The sequence below is a fragment of the Nicotiana attenuata genome, chromosome 6 (assembly GCF_001879085.1).
Source record: "Nicotiana attenuata strain UT chromosome 6, NIATTr2, whole genome shotgun sequence".
NCBI lineage: Eukaryota > Viridiplantae > Streptophyta > Magnoliopsida > Solanales > Solanaceae > Nicotiana > Nicotiana attenuata.
Window position 1 is genome coordinate 29,649,487 of NC_031994.1, and position 12,584 is coordinate 29,662,070.

Genomic DNA, 12,584 nt, shown 5'->3' on the forward strand with positions numbered 1-12,584 from the left:
TTGTTGGGAGCATATCCATTTAAATAAATGAGTTGCTTTAGCTTAAATTTCTTTATTGTTTAAATATATCTTGTTGTAGTTCATATGTAAAAAATAAATCCTTGGTTGATCAAACACTCTTTATTCATGTGTTATTTGTCTTTACTATCTATTATAGTTTTGATGCATATAAAATGAGATGTTTCAAGCAGGTTGCAATGTGCTTAAAGACTCCTTTTGCACCTTTGCAATTCTGGCCAGTTTATGATAGGCTATTCTTTAAAGAAAAATAACAAAAGAGCCATGCTTGAAACCTTTATTTATTGTGATAAAATTCAGATTTTACATGTGACCATCTCTGCTAGGATTTTAGATTTTTTTTGGTAGAAAGTGGCTAGATCTTAAATAGGTGTTTGAAATTGCTAGTTAAAAATAAGGGTTAATGGCTTAGAACAAAAGAGGCCAGACTCGCAATTTACCCCAGGTGGGCTATCTTAGTAAACCAGCATTTGAAATTCATTGGGCTTTCAGCTTATGCCCATTTTCGGAGCTCAATAATGGGCCAAGGCATATTCTGTCCAATAGGCCCAATGCCTTTAAGAAGTCTATAAACATTTTGTCCATTTATTTTATAGATGTTGGCTCAATACCATAACTAAATAAGCAAATGACTCACTTTCTCAATAAATAAATAGCTGGCCCATCTTCTAAAATCCATAAGCTGGCCCATTTCTCCTTTTAACAAGAAGTTGGCATATTTCTTTAAAAAAGATTGAGTTGGTCCAACATTTATTTGCACAATTTTTCCAACCATAAGGCTAGAAGATAATAATAGAAATCAGATTTCTGTTATTAATTAATTAACACATTTTCTTTTTTATTAATTGAATTGCTAGGCAATCAGTAGGCACGCTTAAATCTTTTCATTCACGGATTCGCTTGTGTGGCGTGATATTTAACATTCAATAATTTAATTCACTAATCTCTTACTATATCTATAGTTTTAGTTAAATTTCTAATCCTTTCACCATACTGGCGGATTCGCTCGCGTAGCGCGATAGTAACTTTTTAATAGCGATAGTAACCTTTTAATAAATAATTTCTCAAAAGCACAAATACAGTAATTTTTTCTGAAAATAATAGCGTGCTAATAATCCTTTGTCATAACTGCGGATTCGCTTGCGTAGCGCTGTTACGACAAAATTAATAAAATTCGTTTTGGTCGCATATTCGCTTTCGTAGCGCGATTAGGACAATTTTATACTATTTATATCATACTTTTTTTTTAACAACTTTAATAATTAAAAGCGGATAGGTAAAACATGAAAATACATATAAATCACAGTTTGTCCAAAATTAGCTCAAGCCAAGTTTTAAGTCAATAAAGCGACCGTGCTAGAACCACGGCACTCGGGGAATGCCTAATACCTTCTCCCCGGTCAACAGAATTCCTTACCCGAACTTTGATTTCGCGGACCGATAAAAATAGAGTCAAACTTTTCTTTGACTAGGGATTCAAATAAAAGGTGACTTGGAACACCGAAAACCAATTCCAAGTGGCGACTCTATAAATAAAATAATCCCTACTCAAATTTGTCACTTCAACTGGAAAAACTCTTTAACCCACCATAATATCCATACACATACATATTTTTCGGGGAGTAGAAAAGGGGTGTGACAATGTGTAATTCATTTCTGAAATGATAGAAATAATGTCACGTAAACTAGAATAAATGGAGTATTATCATTGGCAAAGCTAGCAAGGCAATAGGTTCATCCGAATTCTCTTCGCCGGAAAATTACAATATATGTACTAGTTCAAAATTATTATTTTTATGTATATATAGTAGATGTTAAATCTTCTTGATGTCTTCACATTTTTTTATGTAATTTTTTTAGTGAAAATCCTGACTCTGCTACTAAATATTACCTCCAAAACTTATTAAAAACACATGTAACGCTGTCAATATATAAAAATTTTAAATCCAATCATGCATGATTCCCTTTCTCCAAGAGGAAGTAGTTAGTGACTATAAATACTACAACCCTAAGTAGTGGGAAAGAACTGAAAAACACCATAAAGACAACTCTGAGGGAAGATAAGAATTTTGGCAGAGACCCTCAATTCCTCATAAGTCCAAAAGATGTCACAATGTGAGAAAGATTTGGAAGAGCTGAGAGAGACTTTTAAATCTGGGAAAACAAGAGAAGAATCTTGGAGGAGGTCTCAATTGAAAAATTTGCTCAGACTTCTTGAAGAGCAAGAAGATGACATTTTCAAAGCCCTTAAACAAGACTTGGGAAAACACCAAGTTGAGGCTTACAGAGATGAGGTAATTTATTTTTTATATTCTTCCTCCGTTCCACAATAAGTGACGTTTTTTGCCTTTTCGAGAGTTAATTTGGCAACTTAATATTTTAAAAGTACAGCCTGGTGCACTAAATTTTCCATATGGGCAGTGTACGGGGAAGGGCCGGACCACAAAGGTTTATTGTACACAACCTTACCCTGCATTTCTGCAATAGGCTGTTTCCACGGTTCGAACCCTTGAAAATTTAGATATTTTGAAATTAAAATTTGAATATACAAAAATGACTACTCTTATAAGTTATAGTTTTTTTTTGTGTCAATTTGATTAAAAAATACATCTTAAGATATTGGCCAAAGTTCACGTAGTTTATTTCGAGAAGTGAAAACCGTCAAATAATTGGGAGGGAGGGAGTATATGTTTAATTGGGTGGTATAGTAACTATTTTTGAAGTTTTTATATTCATAAAGTTTCAGCAATATTCACAAATAAAGATAACTTTCTAATTCAGAAGACCGATTTCAGATTTGGAGACAAAATTAAAGTGATGAAGTACATTACAATAGAATTCGAAAAAGTTTTGATAAATATAGGTCTAATACGTGAGTGTATACGTGGTAAAGTTTAGAAAATAGTTCTCTCTAATTAGTACTCTCTGTTTCAATTTATGTGTCTTAGTTTTTCTTTTAATATATTTTACAAAGAATGCTAACATTCTCCATATTAGTATGTTTTAAATTCTAATCCTTTCATTTTATCCTAAATAACACTCCCTTATAGAAATGATATGTTATGCTATTAAGATCACAAGATTCAACGATTATCTTTTATATCTTATACATAACAGTTTTTATTACATCTTTATACTTCATTCTCACTCAAAGCATATGAAATATTCCAGTTTATTATGGAGATAGGCTGGAGACAAGTGTGAAGTCCTTTTAAGAGACAACTAATGCTTGATTGGATATTTTAATTTGTTTTGCTTTTTTTTTTTATACCTTATAAATAAGGTAGGGGTCAATGCCAAACCCCCATCACCACAGGAGGTGAAAGCCTGGGCCGATGGATTAATTAAAAAAAAATTGCTTCTCATTAGATGACAAAGCAAAAAAGAAATTAAGAAGAAGAAAAAGGAGGAGGAAGCAATGGTGAATTAAACTAACAACTTTTTTGGATGGTTGTTGCATATTATTTCATAATATATATATCGTATTTATTGTATTGTATTATATTGTACAGTATTATTGATAAATACAATATTTGGATAGATTGTATATATTGTTTCCTGCCGTTTCATGATGTCACATATAATATGAAAAATAAACTTACAATATTAAAAAACAAAAAAGGTATAGGTAGAATTATTATATAAAATATAGGGTAAAGGAAAAATAAAATTATTAATAATAAAAAAGGGCAAGATGAGAGAAAAATATAACGTGACGATGCGATCACGCTATATCGTTACATAAAATGATAATTTTGGTCGTTACATAACAACGACAAAAATCAATAGGGAGCTTCCTTTATTTCATGATGGTGAAGTAAAATCAATATCATGATCTTTATTATATGATATAATAAAGCCTTTGGCCTTATCATGCAACTGGAAAGAGGGCATTAATTTTGACACAATTAGTTAGGGGTGAAGTCAAAAGTGACAACCCAATTGAATCAATGCCCTCAAACTTTGGCAATTAAGGACCTTGTGAAGTTCAGATACATAGCATTAAAAACCCTATGGTCAGGATAACAATATCTTTATGATCCTCTGTACATCATTTTGACATTTTCTTTGGTGGGGAAGGGGGTAGGGGGGTAGAGCGGGGGGGGGGGGGGAAGTGGTGTTAGGTTGGAAAGAACTCTTCTACTTATTATAACTTGTTTAGTATTTTGGCTTTTTTTTTTTACACGAAAAATGGAAAGGGTTAGGCTATGGTTTGAAGCGGTGGCATAGCCAAGAATTTTAACGAGAAGACTTTTAAAATTGGATGGATTTCATAATCGAGATTCAAAGCTACAATCTATACAAGAATAGTAAGGCCCAGCCCGTTATCCCTAAAGTAACTTTTATCCGTTGAGCGACGACCCTCTTACTCGGAATCGTTAAGGCCGACTTTCGCCCCTGCTCGACGGGTGATCTTGCAGTCAAGCTCCGTGCTCTTACTAGTAAAGGAAGGGCTCAGGAGAGCCAACAATATCAAGAAAAGCAAAGAGGACCTCTTTAGAATAACTTTTGAGTCACACTTAGTGTTACGTAAAAATAACTTTGAGAGAATTCAACAAATATATATTAAAAAAATCATAATTTTTTTTTTTACCTTATTTGCTGATTTAATAAACCCTTTCAGACCATATAGCTCCGGCCTTCAATTGGAGGTAGGAGAAGACACAATTTAATTAACCTAGTTATCATAGTGAGTTAATATAGCAATTCCATCTGAAAAAAGAATTATCTGTATTTTTTTCTGCAGATTGGAACACTAATAAAATCTGTGAATTATGCACTGGATGGCTTAAAGAAATGGATGTGTGGCAAGAAGGTATATTCTGTAAAATAGACTTGCATTATATGAATAATTTTGAACTTAATTACCTTGTATCTAATCTAAAGCTAAATATTGTTATTTGATTCACAGGCCAAATTGCCAATTGCTGCATTCCCTGCTTCAGCAGAGTTGGTTCCTGAGCCTCTTGGTCTAGTCCTCATTATTTCCTCTTGGAACTTTCCTTTTGGTAAGCTTTAGATCGGGATTGTTATATAAATAGCCGGCTAGATTCAATATTGACTTTTTCTAGCCGGTAGACATTGATTATATACAACTATATATATTATACATGAATATTATATATATATATATATATATATATATATATATATATATATATATATATTATACATTTGCTGGCTATTTTTAATTTAAGAGATTAGGTGCCCGGCTATTTAGGTTAATTCTTCTATGTGGTTAAGTGGTTTTCTCTCCCGAATACCTAAACAGAGTTTCATTTCTAGTTAATAGTATGTTGGTATGCTCATTATTTGCACCAAATTAGTTAATGCAATACATGTGATATGTGTTAAAAAAATCGTCAATTAACCATAATTAAATGCTATATTTTCACAAGAACTTAAAGAATAATATTACAAGCTGGGACAGATCTCAACGGTATAGTCCCTAAATAGTCTTTGTGAAACTGGAAATAAACGAAAACATGAGAGAAATTCCAAAACATATTTTTTGTTACATAACTCTTAAAATTAAATTTATAAACACCCAATACGAATAAATATTTTTCATTGACATAATCTATTGCCTCAAGCATGAACAGAATCGCCTTTGTTCTGAAGGCCTAGCGAGTTCCTTTTTTTTTTCAAAGGCGGTCCTTTTCTTTCCTCGGACCTTTGCATTCTTTGATAGCCAATAGGAATTGATAATGTCAAAGCAAACATTATCCTACCAAAACAATCAACTATGTCGATGTTGCACGTGGGGGCGGAGCCAGAGTGCCGATTACGGGTTCGACTGAACCCAATAGCTTTGATTCAAATCTCTAAATTTATCTTAAAAATTTATTGAATATATAAAGGGCAGCCCGGTGCACTAAGCTCCCGCTATGCGCGGGGTCCAGGGCAAAGAAGGATGCAACACGAGGACTTCCTAGGGATTCACCCATCCTAGTACTATTTCGCCCCGACACGCTTAACTTCGGAGTTCTGATGGGATATAATGCGTAAGTGATGGGATCAGGTTACTAAGTTCTTAATTAATATAGAACCCAGTAACTTAAAAGGATTAGAGTTCTAAACCCATAAGTTTGAAATCTTGGCTCTGCCTATACTTGTACATGATGCTTGTAATTTGGACCATAATAACTATTTTTTCTATGACAAGATAATTTTCAATTCTAATCAAGGCTTTAATTACCTTTTCAATTATACATTAAACACAGGGTTATCATTGGAACCACTAATTGGAGCAATAGCAGCTGGAAATGTGGTGGTTTTAAAACCCTCAGAGCAGGCTCCTGCATCTTCATCAGTGCTAGCCAAGACAATCTCCACTTACTTGGATAATAAAGCTATTAAAGTCATTGAAGGTGATAATTCAGTTGGTGACAAACTGTTGCAACTAAAATGGGACAAGATTTTCTTTACAGGTTTGAACTTAAAATTTTCCCAATTTATTTTTTTCATATTTTAAGTGCTCTGTCTTTTGCTCAATTTGCACTTTTAGTCACTGTATTACATTGTAATTTTGATTTTACTTAACTTTTTGGTTAAAACTAACCATTGCTTAATTAAAACGAAAATCTGCACACCATAGCCACCCCCTAAAATAATAGCAGGTGTATTTTTGTATATCAATGTTTAATAATATACTAATTTTATGCTTAATGTATATTTTTATATATTTGACTAGCGGTTATAGTTAATTATTTTTTACCAACTAGACAAATATGTTAAAAGTATTTATTAAAACAGGCAAAGTTAGACCTTCGTTTTTACAAAATCCAAAGGAAATAAAAATTTAAGTAGTATTCAATAGCTGCCCCAACTCACATTTTACAGATAGATCTAAGCGTATACAGGCAAGAACACAGTGTTGTAAATAGCTTCTTTTCCTCCTTCTTGACAACTAGTTGTCTGCATCATTTGTTTTGGATTTGAACTATATCTTAAATTTTTTATATGAAAGATTTAAAATTAAATTTATTATTTGATCTTACAGCATAGAGAATTGCAATCACTAGAAATATATAACGAATCTCACATTGGAAATACATATTATGCTAGGTATATAAGAAAACAAGCATTAAAACATATAACGCGATTTGAAGCATCGGGACCTTGGCACAAAATAGAAAATATCATTAGTGGGCTTGACTATCAATTACATAAGGATTAAATTTGAAAAATAGAAAAATCACTTGTGTTAAGTTGTGTGAAGAAAAAGTAATAAATTATATAGGAGAAAGGAATAATATGATACTACAAGTAATTCTAAAAATAGCTCAACATGTAAAAGAACTAAACTAAATAGTCGTTCATGCAATTACTTTAATAATAAAAAAAGCAGGTATAAGTATAATATGTTTCTAACCGCGTATAGTAAATGTATAATTTATATAATACCAGTTAAAAAATAAAATATAAATCTGATCGACTTATTTGAGAAAAGATACCCAAAAGTATATATACACTATAAGGGAGAATGACAAAAAAAAAAAAAAAAAAAAAAAAAAAAAGATATTTCTGTGCTAGTGTTGATTCTTTTACCCCGATAATAAAAGTTTTCGAAAAATAGCCTGATTTTAAATTTAAAAACATGGTCACCAAAATTTCAGCAAGTTATGGTGATTGTCAGATTTTGTGGCAAAATCCTGTTGATTACCAGATTTTTGAAAATGTTTTCCTAACTTTTTCTAACTATACATTTTCAGTATATAATTTATGTTTAGTTAGCTCAATCACTCTCAAATGGTTACAGGGAGTACAAAAGTGGGTAAAATTGTAATGGCCGCTGCAGCGAATCATTTGACTCCTGTGACCCTGGAATTGGGCGGAAAGTGCCCTGCTATCGTTGATTCACTCTCCAGTTCTTGGGATAAAAATGTAAATTCGCTTTCCTCTTCTTATACCATCCAATTTAGTTTCTGTTTCTTTATTTTTTTTTTAAATATTAAAGCATATTTAGTATTTCTTACTTCCTCTATTTCAATTTATATGTGACTCTAATACGAATTTAAGAAAAAATAAAAATTTCTGAAATTTATGGTCTTAGATATATCATAATATGTGTCTGGATATAAGACTTGATGTAAGTATGTCATAACATTTGTGTGGCTATCAAAAATTTAAAATTAAGAATAAAATGAGAAGCTAAAGCTAATCAAATTTATAAGAAAAAATTATTCTTTTTAAAACAAACTAAAAAAATAGGGTCACTAACTGAAACAGAAGGAGTAACTCTTATGGGTGTGTTTTTTATAACGGAAAATGTTTCCGTTTTCTTGGAAAATAAGTAGTAGTCTTTCTCATTTTCTAGTGTTTGGTACACAAATTAAGGAAAATAACATCTCAAGAGTATTCATAAATAATTTAGATACAATAAATATGAATCCATAAACTTTTGAACCAAAAACCTTCTGTACCCATAAATTCCATAAACTTTCGAACTCGTAAACTTCCAAACACATAAACCTTTGAATTCATAACTTTGGAACTCGTAAAATTTGGAACCTGTAAACTGAAAAATGAAAAAATCAGAACTAAAAATATATAAAAGAAATATTCTTTTTTGCCGCGAGAGGGGATGGGTGGGTGGTACAAAAAAAATAAAAAAATAGAAAATTTAAATAACAAAAAAAATTAAAATAAGAAATTTGGGGGGGGGGGGGGGTGGCATTTGGGGGTTAGCAGGCTGAATGGTAACGGAAAAGAAAACAAAAACTGAATTCTGGAAAAAAAAAAAAAAATAAGCATGTTTGGAGAGAGGGGGTGGGAGAGGTGAGGGTAGGGAAGAGAAGGAGGAGGCGGTTGGAATTAGATGTGAGGATCGGTGAAGTTTTTTGAAAATTTCTTTCACACATGATCAGAAAGAAAGAAGGCTCGCATAAGTTTTGTAGTGCATTCTCCTTGCTTTATTTATCGTATACTGTTTTGTCTAATATTTTTTCTTCTTTTTTTTTCATAGATTGCAATGAAAAGAATTCTTTCTGCAAAATTTGGGACTTGTGCTGGCCAAGTATGCCTTGGAATTGATTATATCCTAGTCGAGAAGACGTATGCCAACGAATTGGTACGTATTAGAAATTGTTGCGGTTGCGTTGTTCAGATTTTTAAATAAAGATAATATTTATCATAGTTTACATGTTTGATATTTTTACCATCTTGCTCAAATAGTTGCACATTTTTTATTTGACGAATGATATTGCTTTCTCTTGAAATACTAATAATTTGCATGTTAATTTTTGCTATAGGTAAAATTGATTAAACATGCCATCCCAAACACATTTGGAGAAAATCCAAAAGAATCACATTCGATGTCGAGGATCATTAACAGAACTCATTTTTTGAGGTTAAAGAATCTCTTAGATGAGCCAATGGTAAAAGCTTCAATCGTACATGGAGGCTTAACCGATGAAGATAATCTGTGAGTAACTTTTTCCAACATTTTCATTTCAATCTAGTCAACTCTATGAAAATTTCTGATTTTTGGCACTAGATTTCTAATATCCAAATCTTTGTAGTATATTTTTGTCTATTGATCAAAGAAGTTTTCTTCCATTTAATTAAATCACCCGCGTATAGAGGTGACAATTTGAGTCCAGATCCATTTGACTTGCCCAACCCACTCGAGGTTGGGCCGGTCATTGACCCGCCCATTTGTTGAATTCAGTCCATCTTGATCTAGCTCATTTCAGCCCATTTAAAGCTTGATTGATTTTTAACCCAAATTAATCCCTGAATAACTTTGCTAAAATATCTTTAAAATAATTCTTTTTTGTTTGATATGCTATATATAACTACTCCCTCCGTTCCAGTTTTTGTGAACCTATTTTTTTTGGTCTGTTCAAAAAAGAATGACCCATTTCTAAATTTGAAAATAATTTAGCTTAAACTTCCAATTCTACCCTTAATGAGAAGCTTTTATAACCACACAAATACTTTAGACCACTTTTTGACTTGTTTAGGACCACAAATTTCAAAAATCTTCATTTTTTCTTAAAATTTATACCCAATCAAATATGTTCACATAAATTGGAACGGGGGAGTATAATAAAAGAAAGGAAGTCTTATTGATAATTAAACGAAAGAACAATTGATAATTCTTCTTGGCACTTTTTTAGTATTGATTAGAGAAAATAATATTGAGTAGGGGTTGAGAATTTTTAAAGAAAAATATTTCTCCTTCACGAGTAGGAAAAGCCATTTTTTTCTATTTTGATAGAGAATATTTTCCTTGAGAAATATTCTTCGATAACCAAACCTTTATACAACCCCATAATTGAAAATATTTATCAGTCCTTTAATATGTCCCAAACACTCTTATATATAATAAATATTATCTTTTGTTGCTTTAAAATTAAAGTTGCCAAATTTAATGCACAAGTTCGAATGCAGGTTCATTGAGCCCACAGTATTACTGGATCCTCCGGTGCAAGCTGCAATTATGACAGAAGAAGTTTTTGGTCCATTGCTCCCTATCATAACTGTGAGCATATTTTATAATTATTATTTTTCAATACTATCTATTTCTCGAAAAATAAAAAATAAAATAAAAAACTGATATGAAAAAACATAGTATTTCTCTTACTTTTTCAAAATACTTGCATTGCCCCCTTGAACTTGTGAATATAAAAGTTTAACTTATTCAACATTTACTTTTTCTTTTTCTTTTGGGTCTACAAAAGGTAACATTTGTTCTAAAGTGAATTTATTTTGTTTTGTTAGTTGGATAAAATCGAGGACAGTATTGAATTTATCAATGCAAGGCCAAAGACACTTACTATATATGCCTTTACCAAAGACGAAGCCCTCAAAAAGAAGATAATAAGCAGAACATCTTCAGGAAGTGTGGTGTTCAATGATACAATTATCCAAGTAAGTTCAACACTTACTATTTTTTTTTTAATTTAATCGTGTTGTAGTTGAAGAGTGCCTTGGCGCAACTGGTAAAGATGCTGTCATGTGACCAGGAGGTGATGAGTTCGAGCCGTGAAAACAACCTCTTGCGGAAGTCGAGTAAGGTTACGTACAATAGACCCTTGTGGTCTGGCCCTTCACGGGACTTGCACATAGCAGGAGCTTGTGCACCGGGCTGTCCTCTTTTTAAAGGAAAAATACCAGCTATGTCCATTTATAAGTAGCTTATTACAAAAATCGGCTAATTCATAAAATATTACTAGTGTTAGCCATTTAGCTATTTGTAGCCAAAAAAGGTTAAATTTTTGCTTTCTTTTGAGTGGATGTTGTTAGAATAGATTGGATACATCCTAAGGAGCTTGATCTCAATTTTGGGATGATTTGGTGGAGTTTTGAGGTGGTTTGAATTGAAAATTCGAAGTAGAAGATGAACATGAAAAAAATTGATGGGTTATCACATATGTATCATATTTATATCAAATGTGTATCATATGTATATCCATGTATACCCGCGTGTGAGATACATGCGTGATACATGTTTGATACATGTGTCACAGAAGAATTTTTTAAAGAACTCGATTTTAACTACGAATTTTAATATCAACTCAGTCAAAATCACCTCCAATCTTCCTCAAATTTTGTATATTAACTCGTCTATATGTTTTCAATGGATCTCAACCATACCCATTGAAAAATCCTTTTTTTATATATGCTTGGCTAGTTTTGGTAAGTTTATGACTAATGGCTAGAGGTAGGTAGGTTGAGACTTTTTTGGGACATTTCTGTAAGATCCCCTTGTCTTAATCATTGAAAACAACCTCTCTATCTCCACAAGGTAGGGGTAAGGCTGCGTACACACTACCCTCCTCAGACCCCCACTATGTAAAATTATACTGGAATTCTTGTTGTTGTCGTCGTTATCTTCTTCTTATTTTGAATAGATTTAACATTAAACTAATTATCATGCTTATTATAAATGCAGTATGCAGCTGATACACTTCCATTTGGGGGAGTAGGGCAAAGTGGCTTTGGAAGGTACCATGGGAAGTTCTCATTTGATACATTTAGCCATGAGAAAGCAGTTGTAAGAAGGAGCTTTCTTACTGACATCTGGTTTAGATATCCTCCATGGAATGATAAATCACTTCAACTCTTCAGAACTGCTTATAGATATGATTATCTTAGTGTAGTTCTTATTACACTAGGACTAAAAAAGCCTTAATTGATGTTTATTTGCTTAATTGCCAATTCCTATAATTGCAAATATTAGTGATTGTATTAGATTAGTTATCCGTCTTCTCTGTCCTATTAAAAAAGTTTGATTTGTAATTTACATTTGAGTGATTAGTGTGTTAAATTCTTCTACACCCATTTCTTTCTCCATTTTGAGAAAAACTTTGTACTTTTCTTGCTATTTTTATTTTTGTGACGAATAAAAATATTTCATTTCGATGCAATTAAGAGTGTGATCTAGTAGTCAATAAAATGCATGCAAACTTTGGACAGTTGTGCTGGAAAATGGGATTGGATTGCGAATCGCTCTTTGTGAGCTGACCCGATCCAGTTACAAGAGATAAGTAAGAAAAGTTACCACAGAAATAACCACCATACCAAAACTGTTGCTTATCTTATCTAAGGGTGTGGGA

At 32.1% G+C, this 12,584-nt stretch overlaps 1 protein-coding gene across 1 annotated transcript; it reads left to right on the plus strand.

The window, feature by feature from the left end:
* LOC109226769 (aldehyde dehydrogenase family 3 member F1-like) lies at positions 2,017–12,303 on the plus strand. Its single transcript, XM_019391618.1, has 10 exons — positions 2,017–2,312; positions 4,766–4,834; positions 4,931–5,027; positions 6,243–6,449; positions 7,781–7,905; positions 8,987–9,091; positions 9,273–9,445; positions 10,417–10,507; positions 10,747–10,896; positions 11,921–12,303. The coding sequence occupies exons 1-10, from the start codon at positions 2,124–2,126 to the stop codon at positions 12,158–12,160; spliced, it is 1,446 nt and encodes a 481-aa protein (XP_019247163.1). The 5' UTR covers positions 2,017–2,123; the 3' UTR covers positions 12,161–12,303.